The following is a 21336-nucleotide window of genomic DNA, read 5'->3' on the forward strand; positions in this document are numbered from 1 at the left end:
TTAAACAAACCAAGAAAAAAAATGAAAAATACAAAGAGTAAAATAAAAAAACCACTTATGAAAAATATTTGCAATTCAAATGACAAAATGTTGATTTTCCTAACATAATCCCTGTCAATCAATCAATGAGAACAAGACCAGCCATCTGACAAGAAAATGGGAAGAGAATATGAGTGAATCATTTTAAAACAAAAGTCATAGAAAATTTAAAAGTCTATTTTTAAAATGCTCAACTCCACTCAAAAAGCAGTGTAAATTAGATTAGAAACAAAATACTATTTTTCACCAGATAGCTACGATATCAAAATGAGACAGCATGCAGTGTTGACAAGAGTTTAGGGAACAGGCATTCATAGACGGTAGGCATACCCATCTGCAAAGCAACTGGGAAACATCCATCAAAATGAATATAAGCCTCTGACCCAGTTACACCCCCCCCACATCCAGTGACTTGCAGACCCCCACCCCCCCAGAGAGAGGCATTTATAGTAACAGCATCGCTGGCATTGACAAACACTCTGAAAGTCCTACAAAAGTCCACTAGGGGAATGATGAAATAAATCTGGATACAATCATATACTTACACGTTATTCAACTATTTATGAAATCTGATGTACGTGAATGGATGGGTAAATAAATTGATGATGAACCAGACCTATCTCTAAGATACAGCTATTAAGATATAAGTTCAGAACAGTATAATATGATATATATATAAATTTAAATATTAAAAACATTAAAAAAATTAGGGTGTGTTTACAGTGACTATATCTGGGGAATAAGATTTTATATCCTTATGTGTTGATTAGAATATTTTGTCAAACAGCAATATTGCTTTTATAATATAGTTATTTAACAGTTTCTTTAGTTAAGCTAATTTAAATGTGCCTCTCCTCTCCTTGGGTTTTCTTTCCTGCTCCCAACAAGTGCAGCATGGCTTCTGTTTCTACTACTGTGCTATTAAAGATTTTTATATAAATGTTGCATTTATATTACATTATTCTGTCATGACATCTTTACACCACCTAATTTCTAAATGTCCGTAAGATGGCTGTTTTTCATCCTTTAATGAACTAATTACATCAGGTTCACCAGAAGTTGGGGTGAAAAAGATTTAGAGACCAAACCATCCAATCCAAACCTTATCTCACAGCACATATTCTAATCCCAGAAAGCAAAATGCATTGTCCTTGTACACTGTGAAACTGGTTGTTAAGAAATATTGAAATTAAAAAAAAAAAACTGTTTCTTGCTGATTTCTCTGCCCCTTCCTTGTGCATTAGCTAATTTTTACCTCTAGGTGGAAGCAGAAGCTGACTCACTGAGGAATATTTTGGAGAGAATCTGAAATATGGTTCTTTCTTTTCTTTTAAAAAATATTTTCTTGGCCACACTGCAAGGTATGTGGGTTCTCAGTTATCCAACCAGGTGTCAAACCTGTACCCCTTGAGTTGGAAGCGAGTAGTCTTAACCAGTGAATTGCCAGAGAAGTCCCTGAAATATGATTATTTCTTTGAACAAAGCATCAGCCTCTATTCTGGGTCAGAAGTCCATCACTAGGGGAGAACCTTTGGAGAACTTTTACCTGGGGAGGTGGGGCAACTTGGAGGGTGGGTGGGGTTTGCACTTGAAGGATCTCCAGGCAGCGGCAAGACCCCTCAGTTCCAGTTCCCTGGAGGAGTCTGCCCACCACCTGACCGGAGACCCTGGGCTTGGGTCAGAAGCAGCCCTCTTTGGGTAGGGTGTGGGGAGACCCCTCCCTCGCCACTGCTTCCCGCTACACAGCCTGCACCCCCTGGTCTCATCCCGTGGAACGCACGCTCCCAGGCACCCCATGTCCCAGCCTCTCTGTCCGTGCCTCTGGGACCAGGAGAGGACAGACAGGTGACAGGGTCGCACTCACCCGCCTGCGTGGACTTCCTCCGGGCCTTCTTGATGTCCTCCTCCGTCTTGTTGCTCAGCTTGATCTCCAGCTGTTGGGTCTTCATCTCCAAGTCTCTCTGCCGCTCTGTGAGGGCTTTTCGGGCCTGGGGTCCAAGGACGTGGAGTTAATAACAGGCTCAGAGACAGCAAGGGCCCACTGGGCCTGGCCTCCTTTTTTGGTTGTCGTTCAGTCGCCAAGTTGTATCTGACTCTTTGCAACCCCATGGACTGCAGCATGCCACACTCCCCTGTCGGTCACGATCTCCTGGAGTTTGCTCATCATGTCCATTGAGTTGGTGATGCCATCCAACCAATTTGCCCTCTGCCGCCCCCTTCCCCTCCTGCCTTTATTTAATCTTTCCCAGCATCAGGGTCTTTCCTAGCTAAGTCCTTTCTTTTCCCTGCTTTGGTAAATGAGGCTACAGGGGCTCTGTCAGGCTAAGTGGCCAGACCAGCATCACTCAGCCAGCTGCAGACCACACTGAGGCTGCAAAGCATCCTTTCATCCTTGGCCTAGAGTAAGCCCCCCAGAGCATGTTTTCAATGGAGCATGTACATGTACTGGGGACCCAGGTAGTCCTGAGACCATTTCTAAGGGGTGGCAGGGACCACAGAGATCATCGACGTCACCTCCCAACAGTGGTCAGCAGCTGGCGACACCAGCCTCCCCACTGTGGGGTGGGATGGGCCTGTCAGTGCTGGCCACTGGCAGGGTCTAGGGTGCCCACAGCAGTAACATGGCCCTCTTCTCCCACACCCCTCCCAAAGGCACTGGGGTCAGCTCCGGGGGGAGACCTCTCTCTGCTCCAAAACTGACCATCAGACATGCCAGCAAGGTCAGACCACCTCAGCCTCTGGGAGCGGGGTAGTCCGGTCAGGAGGGATTCTGCCAGGTGAGACCCAGATAAAGGGGCCCTGTGTGGACTGGCAGTACATCCAGACTTCAGGACCCTCAAAATCAGGGTGTACCTTGTCTCACATTCCAGATGGAAGCCCCCTACAACCCCAAGGCAGGTGCAGCCTCTCCCACCCTCACTGGGAATCTGAGCACCAGGGGAAGCACCCATTTAACCTTTGGCCAGGGAAGGGGGTTCTCATACTACCCCCCAACCCCAGATCTGGCTGCAGGGGGGACAAACGAACGCCCCTGCCAGGGCACACGGAGCCCCTGCCGGCCCCAGCCCCTGCTCCCTCCAGGAGGACCCCTCCCACTCCATGACCTGGGCCCTCACCTTCTCCACCGCGGCGTAGCGGCTGGCGAGCTGCTTGCGGAGGTCTGCGATGTGGTGGTCACACTTCTTCATGTCCTTCTTGAAGTTCTCGCGGAAGTTCATCAGGGGCTTCTCCACCTCGCTGTGCAGCTGTCGATGGAGGAGACGCACTCAGGACCCGGGGGGGACCAGCTATGAGGGGAGGGAGGGGGTGCTCTCTCCCATCCCGTGGGTGAGGATGGATGCCATCTCACAGGGAGGTCAGAGACAACTGGTTGTGAATGCAGTTGCGGAAGTCACCTCCACTGGCCAGGCCCAGGGTTCACACCAATGGATGGGTTAGTGCCTGGAGTCCACCAAGTCCCTGTGGGCACCCTCTTCCTGTGTGAAGCCCACAGAGCCTCCTTTGGGGCTTTGCTCAGATGTAATCTCCCTTACTTTCTAAACCGGGAGCGTTGGGGACCATCCCTGTGACCTCAAACACTCAGCACCTATCACAAGGGTGACATTTAACCAGGCGATCTCAGGTCAGTTCTACTTATTGATCATCTACCATGTGCCAGGTGCAAAGACCACAGATGATGTGCATGTGGTCCCAATCTCCAGGAAGCCATGGTGGGAGCTCACAGGGACCCTTCCTGAGCTGTGCCCACTGGTCTGCGTGGAGGCTGGCGCACCCCCACGCCACCAGACTGGACCAGCCTTGCACCTCTAGGGCCAGAGAAGGGCCCTTTATGCTCTGAGAGGTGCTGGGTGGTGTCAGGTTTTCCAGCTTTCTTTTCTTTAATTCCTTTCCTCTTTTCCACCCCACTCTCTTTGGAAGGAGAATTTTTACTTAAAACTTTTTGTGGGGTATGAACATGAGATGTACGTGATAACAGATAAATGGGGACCTGCTGTGGTCAAAGGCACAGTCCAGTGGCCTCCCTGCCCCGGACCCAGCCTCTCAGAGCCTCAGCCACCCTGTCTTGGCTCCTAAGGCCCCCAACGTAACCTTTAGGACCTCCTCCTGGCCTCCTAGGGCCCCTGACTTGGCCTTCCAGGGTCTCTCAACCTCCACCCTTCCTGCTGGGAATCAGAACTGAACCTCCCTGGATGGATGAAGTCTCAGCTCTGGGACTCTGGGACTTCTCTCCCTCCTCACCAGGCTCTTTCTTGCTACATTACCTTTTCCGCAGAGGCCTCAAGGATGGAGGTGCTCCCTGTACCAAACCACTGATTACACGTTGACTCTGAACTCTAGGAGGGTGGAGGCCATGCTAGCTTGGCCCCTGCTGTATCCACAGTGCCTGACCGGAGCTGGTACACAGTGGGCCCTCCTGCACTACTTGAAAAAATGACAAGATTTTCGGGGCCCAATCCTCTGGGTGACAAGATGATGTTTTGCTGGTGGGTGACCTTCAAAGACTAACGGAGCAGGGGCTGCACTAACACCCGTCCCCTCATGTTGGTTATAATGTCTGCTCTCATGTTTTTGAGCCCTGCGAAGATTCCTTCCACAGGAAAACACCCCCATCTGGTGGCAATCTGTAAGATGTTACAAACTTAAGTGCTTCTGAGACCTAGAGAACCCCTTCCCCACACAGATTAGGCACTGGGGGAGGATGGGGAGGGCTGCATAGTTGGCTGCCTTGGGAACCTGCTCCTGGTTGTGGGTCTACGTGGGTTAACTTGGCTTGTTGATCCAGTAACTCTGAGCTCTCTTTCTGAGGACCTGGAACGCGAGTGATTTCCATATATTCATATGCCCAGGAGTGACCTGCAGAGACTTGTCAATACTCAGGATTTCTGGGTCCCGGCCCCAGACTATGTGGTCTAGGGAGGGACCAAGATCCTGCCAGGACCACCAAGGCTCTCCCCAAATTCCAAATGACATTCTGGAAACATCACACTACTGGCTGTTGGAAGTCATTCAATCCCATGGATTGAAGACCCACAGAGTCTCCCTCTATATTTTAAGTACTTTAACAAAAAGGTTAATTTTTTAAGAAAGTTGGCTAGATGTCTTTATGCTCATTCTTAAGTTTTAAGCAGCTCTAGCTAACCAGGAGGCCAAAATCCTCCACAGAAGCTTGTCCTTATGAACTTGAACTGGCCTGGTTTGGTTGCAATAGGCCATTGAAGCCATTCAGTTTGCCTTTCAGAATTTCTGCCTCTTCCTTCCACGTCACTCATCAGAAGAGAGCAAGAGAAGTCTCAGGTTGGAAGGAATTTCAGACACCACAGAAAGACCTCGGAGAAACTGTGGGTTGGGTGACAGACCACCACGATACAGTGAATGTCACAAAACAGTGAGTGCTGAAATAGAGCAGGTCACATGGATGCTTGGGTTTCCCAGTGTACATGAAAGCAATGTTTTTACACTATACTGTAGTCTATTAGGGCGTCCCAGGTGGCTCAGTGGTAAAGAATTCGCCTGCCAATGCAGGAGACGCAGGAGATGTGGGTTCGGTCCCTGGGTCAGGAAGACCCCCTGGAGGAGGAAATGGCAACGGACTCCAGTATTCTTGCCTGGAAAATCCCATGGACTGAGGAGCCTGCGGGCTACAGTCCACAGAGTCAAAGAGAGTCAGACACGACTGAGCATGCACGCATGTAGTTTATTAAGTGCGCAATAGCATTATGTCTTTAAAATGTTCATGCCTTAATTTTAAAAATACTTATTGCTTGGATTTCCCTGGCGGTCCAGTGGTTAAGACTCTGTGCTTCCAAGGCAGGGGGCACAGGTTCGATCCCTGGTTGGGGAGCTAAGATTTTTGCATGCTGTGGGTATGGTCAAAATAAAAATATTTATTTCTAAAAAATGCTAACCATCATCTGACAATGCAGGGTTGCCACACATCTTCAATTTGTGAAAAAGACACATTAAAGCAAAGTACTATATGGAACAAGGATGCCTGTATCTGGTCCCATGTTTTTCAAACAGTGCATTGCTAAGAGTTGTGAAATGGTTAGTGGATCAGGACCAGCTTTTTGATGAGCATAGCCCAGACATGAAGAGGAAACATCAGAGATGTTTTAGCCACATACAGGGGTATCTGTATATGATTATCTAGGTGTGGATGCATGTGTGTTCTGGGTGGCCATGGAAAATGTATAACTGGGTCACAATCAAGTCAGTTTCAAGTCACACTGATTTGGTCCAAACACTTCACTTCGCCCTTGAAAAAAATGGAAGCCCAGAGATGCTAAGTGGCTTCCCCCAAGATCACAAAGCTTGTGAATGATAGCACTGATAAAAAATCACTTTTTATAATTCTCCTGATGCGCTCTGTGCTCCCCCAAAATCTTCTGGCTGAATACATGGCCTTGACTGCATGATTAAATTTTCTCCCATCACAAGGAATTTTTCTATTCTCTCTTCCTCACCCAGAAGCAGGTATAATTTCCTTTATATAGAGCAATCTTATTTCTTTAATAGTCTGTTGCTATGGACAATGGCTTGAGCTAGGAGACTTAGAAAAGCCTAAGATTCCTGGAATGAAATTGCATTTCTTAAAGAGCTCTTGCCCCTTGACACAGAACACTCAGGAAGGACATTTTCAAGGAGCCTTTCGGCGCAGATGTTAAAATGGGTTTTGCACATGTGGAGCTATATTTATCTATGGTGGATGGACAGTCTTTTCTTTTTAAGGAACTGTCATACAACCACTGGGCTGCTAAGACGACTGCCTGAGGCCACCAACACTGACCGATGGAAAAATCTATGTGTGAATTTTGTGAGTATTTTTCAGAAGCCTCCCATCAGTTAGATGAAGTCAGCTCTGAATTAAAACATCGCAGCATTTGGAAGATCAGCCTGCACCACTGTGGACAGCCCCTAAGAGAGGGCAGTGTGTTACAGAACACAGTTCTGGGTTTTAAATGCCACTGGTCTGCCCAGAGGAAAGGTCCAGGGGTCAAGGCTCCAAACCACTCGGTTTCCTCAGTAGCTGAGCCCACTTGGCTGTGTGACCATGGGCTGTGACTTGACCTCTTTGTTCCTTCTCATTTGTGAAATGGCAATGTTGTCTTGCATGATGGCTGATACAACTGAGGGAGATGTGTTACATCCTGCATACAACACTCACATAACCGTGATACTGTGACAAATGGGGTTGGCTGAAAAGTATGTTAGGATTTTCCCATGTTACAGAAAACCCCAAATGAACTTTTTAGCCAACCAAATGACAACACATTAATTTTGTTCTTCATCCCCAGCTCCTGGCTGGATCCTAGAGCCTTCGTTATTTCCTAAACAACAAAGATGCTAGGAGAGCACCTTTTGGTTTAATATTTGGTCTTTGAGCCCAGTTCTGACAACCAAACTCCTACATTTCTTAGAATTTCTTATGAAATGAGTCTGGGTCGGCTCCTGGATTGGGGTCTGTCACCAAAAAGACCAGGCCAAGATTGGAACTTTCAGCCCCCTCCTCCGATCCCCTGGAGGGAGAGTAAAGGGGCTGGAGACTCAATTAATAATTATGTCTATGTGATGAAGGGCTTCCCTGGGAGCTCGGGTGGTAAAGAATCCACTTGCAATGCAGGAAAGCCCAGTTCGATTCCTGGGTTGGGAAGATCCCCTGAAGAGGGATAGGCTACCCATTCCAGTATTCATGGGCTTCTCTGGTAGCTCAGATGGTAAAGAATCCACCTGCAATGAGGGAGACCTGGGTTTGATCCCTGGGTTGGGAAGATCCCCTGGAGGAGGGCATGGCAACCCCACTCCAGTATTCTTGCCTAGAGAATCACCATGGACAAGGAGCCTGGTGGGCTACAGCCCACGGGGTCGCAAAGAGTCAGGCACAACTGCGCGACTAACACACAACACATGTGATGAAACCTCCACAAAAGTCTGAAAAATCACAGGGTCCAAGAGGTTCTGAGTTGGAGAACAACCCCACGTGCTGGGATGTGCACCTATAGCATAATGGGGGCAGACACTCCGGCACTCAGGACCCTTTCTGACCCGACCCTGAGCATCTCTTCATCTTCAACCCTTTAATATATAACAAACTGATGAACCTAATAAGCGTCTCCCTGAGTTTTGTGAGCTCTTCTAATAAGTTACCAAACCTGATGAGGGGATCACTCAAAACCCGGATTTGCAGCCAAGTGGGATAGAAGTTGTGAGTAACCCGGTGATCCACTACTTGTAACAGCCGTCTGAAGCAAGGGTGGCCCTGTGGGACTGAGTCCTTTACCTGCAGGATCTGATGCTGAGCTCCGGGCAGTTAAGTGTCAGAAGTGAATTACATTGTAGGACCCCCAGCTGGGGTCAGGGAATTGGTCAGTGTGGGGAAAACCCAGACATTTGGTGACTAGAAGCAGTGCTGTGAGTATGTGTAAGAATTTGCTCAGTCGTGTCCGACTCTTTGCAACCCCATGGACTGTAGCCCGCCAGGCTCCTCTGTCCATGGAATTCTTCGGGCCAGAATACTGGAGTGGGTAGCCGTTCCCTTCTCCAAGGGAACTTCCTGACCCAGGGATCGAATTCAGGTCTCCTGCATTGCAGGCGGATTCTTTACCGTCTGAGCCACCAGTGCTGTGAGTAGCAGTAGTAAAAAGTAAGATTATAGGAAAACTGCATGGGGGAGGGCTTTGTCACCCAGTGAGTACTTCACAAATGACTGAGAATCGGGGGCCTGCTGATGGGGAGTAAAGGCCACCAGGATTCCCAGGCATCCAGCAGGTGATCATTTAGAAGCCTGCAGACGTGGCTCCCAGACTCGATGCTCACAGCGCTCACAACACAGCCTCACCATTCATCTCACGGTCAATGGAGGTTGCTACAATTGCAGAGACTGGAGCTGCCGGGGGTTAGGAGAGCAGGAGGGAGACCTAGAGGGAACACTGCTGTGATCTACAGCTTAAAAATAACTCACTGCTCTGTATACAAGGTTCAAAGGTGACTCATTTATGGGGCTCCTTTCTCTCCCAGTGCTCGAGAGGCAATTTCCTTGTGAAACGCTTGGTGTCTAAGGTGAATGTGCCCTTGTTGGTCCAGGAGTTCTCACTCACATTTGGGTGTCAACTCCCTCTCGGGGCACCGGCATCCTTCAGGAGCAGGGAGCTGGTAATGGCCCTGTTTCTCCTCCCACCTCAGCTCTTTATAAAGCTCCTTCGCACATCTCAAGTGGATGAGTCATTCATTCTGCCCGTGGTGTGCAGAGAACCGTCATGGGGCAGGGTGGGGAGACCTGGAAACAAAGCCAGTTTCCTGTCCCCCAACAGTGTACAAAGCCCAGAAATGCAACTGCTGTGGGAAAAGCAGTAGAAAAGAGACAGGACTATTGAGTGCTGAGCGTGGAAATCTCAGGAAAGAGCAGCCATCTTGGGGGATGCCACCTTCAAGTAGTAAAGGAAGTGGTGTACCTCTCAATTTTAAAGTGTGGGCTTACAGGCAACTCTAATCCTGTGCTAAGCCATAATGGAAAAGAAAATTTAAAAAGAATGTCTTTGAAAGTGAAAGTCGCTCCGTCATGTCCGACTCTTTGCAACTCCATGGACTATACAGGTCATGGAATTCTCCAGGCCAGAACACTGGAAAGTGGTAGCCTTTCTGTTCTCCAGGGGATCTTCCCAACCTCAGGATCAAACCCAGGTCTCTCTCATTGCAGGAGGATTCTTTACCAGCTGAAACACAAGGGAAGCCCAAGAATACTGGAGAGGGTAGCCTATCCCTTCTCCAGCGGGATCTTCCCAGCCCAAGAATCAAACCAGGGTCTCCTGCATTGCAGGCAGATTCTTTGCCAGCTGACCTATCAGGGAAGCCCTAAAAAAAAAGAATGTCTATATGTATATAACTGAGTCACTTTGCTATACAGCAGGAATCAGTAAGCACAGCAATGTAAATCAACTATGTGCTGTGCTAAGTCACCAAGTCGTGTCTGACTCTTTGCAACCCCATGAACCGTAGCCTGCCAGGCTACTCTCTGTCCATGGAATTTCTTCAAGCAAGAAAACTGGAGTGGGAAGCCATTCCCTTCTCTAGGGGGATCTTTCCAACCCAGGGATTGAACCTGGGTCTCCTGCGATGCAGGCGGATTCTTTACCATCTGAGTTACCAGGGAAACCTAAGGGTCACCAGAGCCCAGGGTTAAACTTGGAGGGATTTTGTGAGTTGATTAGAAAAGAACAACCAGTATTAAAAATTATATGGTCTAAACTTAAAATTAACAAACTGTATTAAAAACAAAGGTAACACATACCCTCATACCCTCCTAATAACGACATCTGACTATTATCTGCACACTTGATGGATGTGTATGGCTTTCAATGCTATTTTGCTGAACAGGGGAGCAACCATCTAAAGCGAGCATCTCTTCCTGACTCTGGAAATTTACACCATGGAAACCAGGCAACACCACACACTGGACAGGCAGCTGCACATGGGTGTGTAAGACCAACCCAGGGAGGGGTTACCTTGGCAGAGAACTTGAGGTGAACTTCAGCCTCATCTGCAAGGCTCTTCTTCACCTGCGCCCATGCTTCTCCCAGGGAACTGCAACACCAAGGAGACGGTGAGGCTCGAGGATGGACGCACTGACCTCAGGTCAGAGGCCACAGCCCTCCCCCCCATGAGGCAGGATGGTGGGTCTTGACTCCGAGTCTGTGGGGAACGTATGACGCCTGAGACCATGGACTTGGATGAGGAGGAGGTCGGGCACAAAACAAACATGAGTACCACGCCTTGACCTATGGGACCGGAAAGGCCACCCCTAAACGAGCTGAGAGAACTGACTGCAGCAGCCTGTTGAGTGCCTGGGAAATGTCCGGAAGCCCAGAGGATTAGGGAGATGGGGCTGGAGGGGGTAAGTGTCATGAGGGCCCTGATACCTGTCCCATGACTGTTCCCTGCCTTCCCATCACCCTCCCTGGCTTATTGTTGAGGGGTGCAAACACCTCCTGGCAAACAAGGAAGCAGAATGGGTGCCTTTCCAGGGAGAAGTCCTTCTCTGACAGAAGGCATCACACAGCCCTGCTTGCAGGCAAACCTCCAGGGGCCTGACTTCTTGGGGGGGAGGGCGAAGACGGACCACCTGGGTCTGAGGACCTCTTAGGGCTGCCCACACAGCTGAGAAGGCTCACCACCCCATCTTCAGGAACAGGGCCTCCCCACCCACGCTCTAGAACCAATTCTGGACGGTGAGCCCCAGGGCTGCCCACAACCAACCAGAGAATGGCAGAGTCCTCTAAGCTAAATCACTTTTCCACCTGAAAGAGATGTTCCAAGTACAAGCAATCTCCTGAAGTCCCCTCGACTTTTGAACACATGCCCCCACGCTCCAATCTCTCTGATTGAGAACTCTTGAACCTCTCTGACCTTCCCACTGATAGCCCTGCATTCTTGCTTGAGACCTCTTCACCCAGCCAGTATAGCAGGGCTGAACGGTCAGTTGACTTCCTTTCATCAAAAAGCCACTTCCCCCAGAGAATTCATTAAACTCGAGTGGCAAAACCTGATTAAAAGACAGCCTGCTGCGAGGCTTCTGGGTTCTGAGCCGAGCAGTCAGCAGCTGAAAATTACCCAACAGAACAGAATGGATCCCTCTGATCAGAGTCCAGGCCTGTCTGGTGGTGGTGCTGGCTCAGGCCAGGGTGGGTGTTTACAGGAAGTGCCTGACTGATTTTATCTAGGAGTCAGACAGCAAAGAAAGTTCCCCTTGCGTGATCCTGGCTGGGGGGCCCACCGGAGAAGGGATGGGGAATTGGGATGATGCAAGCTGCTGACATCTGTCTTGGCCTGAAGGGCCTGAGCTCCTGGGAGCTGGGTTGGGGCCATGCTGGGTGGCCTGTCCCCTCACCTGACTGGGCAGATGGGTAGAGGGCCTGGGTGCAGAGAAGGAAGGAGTGGAAGGAGTCATGAGAGTCACACAGATACGGGATCAGAATACCACGTCCAGAAAAAGATTTATCCAAATACGGGTGATGGATATGCAATAAAGATGCCAAGCATCTTCATGGAGAAACGGACAGCTTTTCAACACCTGGTGCAGAGGCAACTCTACATCCATAGGGAAAAAGAAATCCTGCCCCTGACCCCATGCAATGCACACAGGTGACCTCCAGATGGATCGCACAACTAGGGTAAAAGTCAACTGATCACAGAAGTAGTCCTAGGGAGAAGTGGGAGCTCCATGACAGTGGGGTCACAGGGGGCGTTTCTCCCTGCAGCTAAGCTACTCGCCAGCCTGCGGGAGATTTGAACAAGAGCCCAGAAGCCCTGCTAGTGCTAAGTGTTTGTAAGTCAGCTGTCAGCAAAGCACAAGGTCAATAACTGGTCCAGGGATGGCGAAAGTGGCCTGAGACTGTCATCTGGACTATTGGGAGGAAAGGCAGAAACACAGTTTCACACTTAGGACCATGTCCTTGGCCCCACTGCCAGGTTGGGCCCCCAAAGGCAGGAGGACATCACTCCAAACACGCAGACGGACCTATCTGAGCTGGTCCAGCCCCCTTGCAATATTCTAGCCAGCCTTGGAGTCATATCACAACTTAGGAAAAAAGCCATTTAGAAATTCTCTCATTGAAGGCAGTGATAAGAGGTTGATGGGAAAAAACCAAACAAAAACCCCAAGACATAATTTCTGTTCCAGAATACCATCTGGGGTTTGCTAAATCAAAATCCATCTTACTGTCACAATTACCAACCAGGAAAGACCAAAATCCTTTTCACACAGGAGAGCAAAACTGAAGGCAGGATACATCTCCTGATTCTGTTTATTCTGCACACACCCTGTGGAATCTAATCTGAGGGCAACTCAAGTCTCCCCATCAGCATCTTCCTAGGCTACCCCACATCTCTAGGCTCCAGCGTCATGCTCTGAAAGTTTCAGGTGCATGGGCTGACGTCCAAAGCTGTGTGTGAATGCAAAGCGGTGGGGCTGCAGGTTATGAACGGGGGCCCGTGTGCCTCCTGGAAGACACACGTGTGTGGGAGTGGGCTGTGGGTACAGGGCTGATGGGGTATGTGTTCACGGCTGTGTTGCAGGTGAGCAATGCCGATCCACAACTGTGAGTGTGTGGTGGATTGCCTGTGTTTGCAGCTGCACATGTGTACAGCATGCTGGTGAGGCCTGACTCTGGACTCGTGCAGTCGGGAGCATACGCCATGCGTGTGGGCATGTGGAATGGAGTGTCTCTGGCAGTGGCCCAGGCCGAGGAGGTGGAATTTCTTTGGAGCAGTAGCGCTGCACTGCGGGGCATGAGAACACTTAGGAAAGCCCCATCCCCAGTTCAGAGGGGAGACTCCCACATGGGTCCCCTCCTGCCCTGGACTCAGGCTGGGTACATGGAGCAGGAGGAGGCTGGAGGCAGCTTCACTGATGTCCCTGGAAGGGACACTGGCCATGCAGGGCAATCCTGTGGTTTGTGGCCTGCTGTGTCAGTGAAAACCATTCCAACCTCTTGGCTGCATGGCGAGCCCATGAAGAGGCCCTAATCAAAGCTACGTTTGGTTGGCAAAGCCCTGTTCCCTGAAGGATTCAAGCCATGCAGGCAGATTTGGGCTTGTTCAACAGCACAGCTCTCTGATGACTATGAGAGAGAATCTTCCATCTCCAGGGGCTCACTTCCCTTCATAGGAGCGATTCAAATAGAGACTGCACTGCAAGGAGGTCAGACTAGAGAGAAGACCTCGGGGGGCCTTTCAACTCTTACTTCTGAGATTCTGGTTTTGCTTTGTGATTGAGGGGAAATTCACTTAACACAAATGTAACCAGGTGGTCTGATGGCTGAGACTCAGTGCTCCCAATGCAGGGGAGCACTCGGTTTGACCCCTGATCAGGGAACTAGATCCCACATGCCGCAACTAAGATCCAGCACAGCCAAAGAAATATTTTTTAAAAAAATTAACCACTTCAAAGAGAACAAGCATTTACTACATTCGCCATCCTGGGCAACTACCACCTCTGTCTAGTTCCAAAGCATTTTTTCTCAGTATCGCCCTGTGATGGACTGAATGCTTGTGGTCCCCAAATCCATAGGTTGAAACTCTAGCCCACAGTGTGGCTGTTATTTGGACATTTATCTGTTACTCTAAGGAAGTAATTAGGGTTAAATGAGGTCATAAGGGTGGGGCCCTGATCTGATAGAATTTGTGTCCTCATAGGAAGAGACGCCGGAGAGCTTCTTCTCGCTCCTCACCAAAGGAAAGCCACCTGCAACACAGGAGAGAACTCTTACGGGACACTGACCCTGCCGGCACCTTGACCTTAGGCTTCCCCGCCTCCAGAATTGGGGCTAATTAAATTTCTGTGGCTTAAGTCACTCAGCCTATAGGATTCTCTTATAGCAACCTGAGCAGATGAACATACACCCCAGAAGGAAACCTTGTACCCATTAAACAGCTGTTCCCAGTCCCCTTTCTCCCAACCCCTGATAACCACCAATCTTCACTGTCTCCACGGATCTGTCTATTCTGGACATTTCTAAATGGAATCCTACAACATACAACCTTTATACATCTTGCTTCTTTCACTTAGTATAATGTTTTTGAGGTTCATCCACATGGTAATGAGGATCAGTACTTCATTCCTTTTTATGGCTGAATAACATTCCTTCGTATATCCATATAGCTGATGTGGACAGGCTAAAATTTGCTTATGCATTCATCCTTGATGGACAGTTAGGTTATTTCTACTTGGTGGTTATAATGAATCATGCTGCTATGAACATGCATGTACATATATTTGAATATCTGCTTTCAGTTCTTCTGGATATAAACCTAGGAGTGGAATTTGTTGGGTCCTATGGGAGTTCTGATTAGTTTTCTGAGGCACTGCCAAACTGTTTTCCATAGTGGCTATGCCATTCTGCATTCCCACCAGCAGGCTGAAACTCTGTTAACATATGGAGCAGAGAAGGCTGCAGTCTTCCCCCAACTAGGGACCCTTCTGTGGCCAGGACGGTGGGGCCGGGCCTCCCCCAGTCCAGGTCCCATCCAAGCAGGTCTGGATGGTCACAGCTGGAGGGTGAGGGAAGCCTGGTCTCAGGCCCATAGGAGAGAATTCTAACAAAGGGGGCAGGTGTGGAATCCTCCCACATCTAGTTTCCTGTTAGCCTGCTCTCAGACACAGGGGAGCAGGGGTAGGCATCTGGAGGCTGGTTCCCAGCTCCTGGGGAAAGGGCAGAGGGGGTCCTGGCATACTCCAGCATCTGCCAGGAGGCCCTTGGCTACTAATGAGTAAATAATGTGGAAGCGCAACCTTGAGCACGGATGCCCACACTTGCAGTCATGGCTGGTCAGCTGGAGCCGTGAATGCCCACCTTGAACCAAGAATGTTCACCATGAACCATGAATGCCCACTTTGAATCATGGGCACCCACCTTCAGCCAGGTGTATGGAGACCTCCCCATCCATATGGGACCATGCAATGACCAGTGATCAGTGAAAAGGGATCCTCCCCTTTCTTGAGTGTCCCTCTCCCTCCCTACCTCCATCACTGTTCCTCCTACTCACCCCTCCTCCTGTGCGGCCAAGGAGTTCTGAGAGAGCTTAGCTAAGTTCTTCGCATATTCCTCTTCAATCTTTATCCTGCAAAGGGAGAAAACCCAACATGTCAGTTTCTCAGAGCTAGACCGTGGATCTGACCTGCAGCCTTGCTGCTCATTAACGGTGTAAAGACCATAAGCTCTGCAAGTACGTGGCTCACGTCTTTCCACCCAACTCACAGTAGGTGCTTAACATGAGCTGAAAAAAGGAATGAAATTGAACCTCCATCTGCAAAGTGGGGGATTGATGCCTGTGTGAGGATGAAAAGTGGTCATCTGCATAGCCCCCAGCACAGGGCTGGACACACGGCAAACACTTAAATGAAGAGATGTAATTGGTAATGGACCACGGCTGCCCTGCCCCCTAGTGAGAGTTCAGGCATGAGAGCCTGCAAGGTGGCCACGGCCCCTAAGAAGCAAGAAGAGAACCCTGTTCACGTTCTTCCAGTCTTCAAGGCCACCAACTTCCCAGACTGTAGGGTGCAAGCATCTCCATGGAAACCAGTGGTGCCCAGCGGATGCCACATCCCCAGAGAGGGAAGTTGCCTTGGATTTCACTTCCAGCAGGCCCCTGACACACTTTCAAGGCAGCTCTCCAGGGAGGGGTCTGTATTACCTGCCACAACTGTATAAAACGTGTTGTCGTGGTATTAGTCACTGTCTAAGTGGTCCCCTGAGGAGCCATGCTTGTGACGACCAGAGCCGGCCAGACGGATGGGGCCTCAGAGAGGCCCCTAGTCCATCATCTGGCAAATGAGACAAACCCAGAAATGCTCCCAGGGCTGCAGCATTTGCTTCTTGGCTTCTCAGGAGCTGAAGTGTGGAAGGATATAGAGAGGGAGACTGACCGAGTCTCCGGGCAGCATCTGGGGTCACGACCACTTCCCATGTCAGTGCTGAGAGGCCTTCTCTCACCACCACCTCTGCCACTGCCACATCCTCTCGAGCCTGCCTCCCTCGCTTCCTCTCCATCCACCTAGTCTTTAGTCCCTCCTCTCCCCAGGAGGACATGGTCGGTCAGCCTGCAGCCAGGAGATCTCTCAAGAAAGCGGATCTAACCATGTCAAGACCACGTCACACTCTTAGCTTCAAAGGTTCGGCAAGGCCAACTGCGTGCACCAGGAATGAGGCCTGTCCTCTCCAGGGCTGGTGCCAGCCTTATTCCCCTAAAGCTGAGGTCACATGGTTCACCGGACGGCTGGCCTCCCACCCTGGCCCAACTCTTGCCTCTGCACCTCAGGTCCCACCCCTCCTGGCTCTGAAAGGTGCCCCTGTGAGACCCTAGGTGGACTGAGAAAAGTCTCAGGAGTCCACCTGTCCGAGGGAAAACCAGGGTTCTTGCAGGTATGGTTCCATTTATTTGTTAATGTGACGTTTTTATGAAAGCATAAACCGCAAGAGTGTTCAAACTTGGTTTTTTTCTAGCCATTTTCCTCTTGGCCTGCTTTCTACTATTGTTTTCTGATACCTGAACTACACAATCTCCCAATTTCCTGTTTCATGGGTCGTGAAGCAAATATTTGATTATACCTATAGAAAATAGGCCTCCTAAAGGAAAGCAGGTGCTTTAACATACCACAGAATTGTTACTGGATTGTTGTTGCTGTAAATAAAAAAGGAAACAATGAGGGACTTCCCTGGCTGTCTAGTGGTTGAGACTCTGCTTCCAATACAGGGGGTGTGGGTTCAAACCCTGGTGGGGAAACCAACATCCCACATGCCTCTCAGCATGGCCAAAAAAAAAATTATTTCAAAATCACATTGCCATTTACCGTAAATATTTCCAGTGTGCTTTTGAAATTCCAGATAAAAAGTTGTATGTATGTATGTGTGTGAGGGAGGACGGTATGTGTGTGAGTGTGCAGCTGAGTGTCGGCTTAACAGTCTCATAACTTGGAGAGCATGGGGAAGGAGGGAGATGGAGAAGGAACTTGTCACTATAACTTTCCCCACTTCTATTAGGCTGAATTCATCATTCCCTTGGCTTTGCTGATGGCTCAAGCAGTAAAGAATCCGCCTGCCAATGTAGGAGATGCAGGTTTGATCACTGGGTGGGGAAGATCTCCTGGAGGAGGAAATGGCAATCCAGTCCAGTATTCTTGCCTGGAGAATTCCATGGACAGAGGAACCTGGTGGGCCACAGTCCAGGGGGTGCCAAAAGAGTCAGACATGACTGAGCTGGCATGCACTGTTTCCTCATCTACACACAGGCAAACCACTATTACACTCTCTGCTCTTATCATAATGACCTTACCTCTCCTATTAGACTGAGTTCCCTAAAGGCAGAGATGAGGGTAGGGGTGGGTGTTTCTGGCTGCCCAGGGCTGGGACATGGTTTTGACTCAAAGATGAACAGAAAGGTAACATTCTCCTTTTTTTGTTAAAGAACAGCAGCTGTGCATACACAGATAAGCAAAGGAGCCGAGCAGCCTTCATGGCGATACATTAAGGAGTGGTGGGGACTGTGGCAAACTGGAAGCACAGGCTCCCTGCACAGGGGCAGCTGCTCCCCAGCTCCAGTCAACTGTTGCATGAGGGATGCATGGCCACAGAGCCAGACTTTTTGCTCTCCCCAGAGATGCCAGATACGCAGATTTTAATGTGAAATCCACCAACTTTTTTTTAATGTTGGTTTGAATCTTTGGAAACACTACATAGGCCAAAGTAACACACCTGCTGGCCAGACTTGCCCCAAGGCCCGTGAATCTGACTCCTGTCTTCTGCTTCCCTTAGTTCAGAGCTGGGTGTGAGGGGCTCACCCCGGGCTCAGGGACCATGGTGGGTGCCATCACCAGCCCCAGAGTGGGGAGGGCCCAGGACTCACCTTTCCCGGATGAACTCCGACATTTCCTTCTGCATCTGCTTGCCCTTCAGCTGTTTCTGCAGCAGCAGTTCAAACCCAGCCACCGTGCCGTTGCCTTGGGAGTCCTTCTTGTCGGCCTAGGACGGAGAGAGAGGTAGGAGCGCTTAGCTGACACCAGAGTCTGGAGCTGGGAGGAATGGACTGTAGGGAAGAGAGACCCCAGAAAAGACCCTGTGGTTCTTCAGTTGCTCAGCTGTGTCCGACTCTTTGAGACCTCATGAACTGCAGCACACCAGGCTTCCCGTCCTTCACCATTTCCTGGAGTTTGCTCAAACTCATGTCTACTGAGTCAGTGATGCCATCCAACCATCTCATCTCCTGCCACACCCCTCTCTGCCTGCCCTTAATCTTTCCCAGCATCAGGGTCTTTTCCAATGAGTCGGCTCCTCGCATCAGGTGGCCAAAGTATTGGAGCTTCAGCTTCAGCATTAGTCCTTCCAATGAATACTCAGGGTTGATTTCCTTTTATTGTCTGGCTTGATCTCCCTGCTGTCCAAGGGACTCTCAAGAGACCCCGAGTCACCTGCTAATAACCCTGACCTCAGCCCGAGAAGGAGGATGAGGCCGGTAGTCTCGGCTGCCCCAACTCACGCTCCTCCCAGCACCCTTGCCCCCACGTGCTCCCGGATGCTTGAGCCCTGACCACTGCAGCTGCCCCATGTCCGGGCCTCTCAACCCCTCAACCTGGAAATGAAGAGAAGGAAGGGCAGGTGGCCAGGAACACAGGCACCAGGTGGCTGCTGGGGCTGGCTAAATCCTCTGCGGAGTTTTAGCACCTTGACTGAGCTGGGAGACAGTGGATAACCTCAGGGGCAGGTACCCCCAACCCCAAGCTTTGCCATCCTCTTTAGCACTGGCCAGGCAGTACCATCCTCCAATGCCTATGCCTAAAATATCGCAGTGACTTCTGGGGAGAAGCTGGACTGAAGGGCTGCTGCCAGAGTGGAAAAGGGCAGGTTTCCAGGGTTGACATCTCAGCCACATCACAGTGCAGCTGCTCTGGCCATTGAAAACTTACTCCAGGTATATTTAAGATGGGCACACTTCATTGTATGAATGCTACATCTTCATGAAAAAGTCAAAGAAAAATTATTCAAAACGCTTAGCCCCAATCCAGCTCCCAGAGAGGATGGACAGGCTGAGCGATTTGTCCACACTGGGAAAATCGGCCCAAAGAAGTGGGCTTTAAGGATTGTGTCAGCAGAGGAATTTCTGTGAGAGGAAAAGGTCTTGATGGTCAGGGAGATAAAAGCCCTGGGGTAGGTATCAGAGTCCCAGGAGAGCCTGAATCGAGATGGAAGCAGGATGGTGCTGATCAGCGGCAGGATCGCCCACTGCCCTCACTCTCCAACCTCCGTCCCTCCACTGACCTCTGGCTCCCAGGGTACCCATTCCTGGAGTCTAAGCTGGTCCACTGTTAACAGGTCCATGCTCTGTTTCCTGCTCTCTTCTTTTTGGATGACATCTCCAAATTCAGCTCCTCCCCTCAATCTCCGCAGCTGCTACCATCTTCCCTGGCCTCCCAGAGGTTAACGGGCACTCCTGCCTTCCCTACATGACACATGGGGCTTCCCAGGTGGTGCCAGTGGTAAAGAAAATCCACCTGCCAATGCAGGAGATGTAAGAGATGCAGGTTCAATCCCTGGGTCTGGGAGGGCCCCCGCGGGAGGGCAGGGCAACCCACTCCATTATTTCGCCTGGAGAATCCCACGAACTGAGGAGCCACAGGGTTGCACAGCGCTGGACATGAATGACACGACATAGCATGCATGCATGTTCTGAGGCACATACAAATCAGATCACATCCTGTTCCTGTCTGAATCCTCCACCACCTGTTTGAACCCTCCACCATCTGTTTATACTGCAAAGAGAATAAAATGCGGCACACTGTTGGAGCCTATGAGGTCTCATATACACTCTGGTCCCTGCTCATCCACGCCCCTGGGCTCTTTCTTCACCATCTCCAGGTGTGTCTGTTGCCAGGGCCAGAGTTCTTCCTGCAATATCCCCTCCCTGTACTCATCTCAGAAGATCTAGAAGAAACACAGATGGGGCAACAGGAATCCCTGGCTAGCTTCTAAAGTGCAAGAGGTTTGGTAGGAAGACAAAAGCGGCTGTTAAATATACACTTGGTTCAGTTCAGTTCAGTTCAGTCGCTCAGTCGTGTCCGACTCTTTGCGACCCCACGAATCACAGCACGCCAGGCCTCCCTGTCCATCACCAACTCCCGGAGTTCACTCAAACTCATGTCCAGCGAGTCGGTGACGCCATCCAGCCATCTCATTCTCTGTCATACACTTGGTTAGCAAATCTAAAAAAGGGTAGATAATCCATTCTGCATGGTGGTTGAAATTTTATAAAGGTTTTTTTTTTTTTTTTTAAATTTCTGATTCCTTGGGGCCTTGTAAAACTTTATTTTTTTAGGTATACCACTGGCAATGGTGATTAAGTTGCTCAGTTGTGTCCGACTCTTTGTGACCCCATGGACTGTGACCTGCTAGGTTCCTCTGTCCATGGGATTTCCCAGGCAAAAACACTGCAGTAGGTTTCCATTTCCTTCTCTAGGGGATCCTCCAGACCCAGGGACTGAACCTGTGGCTCCTGCATCGCAGGCATATATTTTACTGCTGGGCCACCAGGGAAGCCCCTGTGTATGATCACTGGTTTTATAGACAGGTCGTACAATTATCACCACTGTCTGATTCCAGAATGGGGTGATTTCATTTTTAAAGCCCTTGTTAACTTTAGAATACAAATGTCCAGGAGGACTCCCAGAGTTTCTGAGTAGGACTCAGCATCTGTCAAAAGATGTTTAATTCTGGAAAACTACACATAAAATGGATCATCTTAACCATTTTTAAGTGC

General features: G+C 49.7%; 1 protein-coding gene across 10 annotated transcripts in view; it reads right to left on the minus strand.

Annotated features, from left to right (window-relative positions):
* The window catches only part of GAS7 (growth arrest specific 7), a 204920-nt gene that overhangs the window by 6677 nt on the left and 176907 nt on the right, over positions 1 to 21336 (minus strand). For all 10 annotated transcript variants that reach the window (XM_055407078.2, XM_055407095.2, XM_055407146.2 and 7 more), the window contains 5 exons: positions 18433 to 18548; positions 15577 to 15651; positions 10539 to 10617; positions 3156 to 3284; positions 1904 to 2027 (listed from right to left, as the gene is read on the minus strand). In XM_055407078.2, coding sequence (XP_055263053.1) covers positions 1904 to 2027; positions 3156 to 3284; positions 10539 to 10617; positions 15577 to 15651; positions 18433 to 18548 — 523 coding nt within the window. The remainder of the gene's footprint in view (positions 1 to 1903; positions 2028 to 3155; positions 3285 to 10538; positions 10618 to 15576; positions 15652 to 18432; positions 18549 to 21336) is intronic.

Source organism: Moschus berezovskii, chromosome 20 (genome assembly GCF_049115385.1).
Source record: "Moschus berezovskii isolate FMDL1 chromosome 20, NW_MosBer_1.0, whole genome shotgun sequence".
Taxonomy (NCBI): Eukaryota; Metazoa; Chordata; class Mammalia; order Artiodactyla; family Moschidae; genus Moschus; species Moschus berezovskii.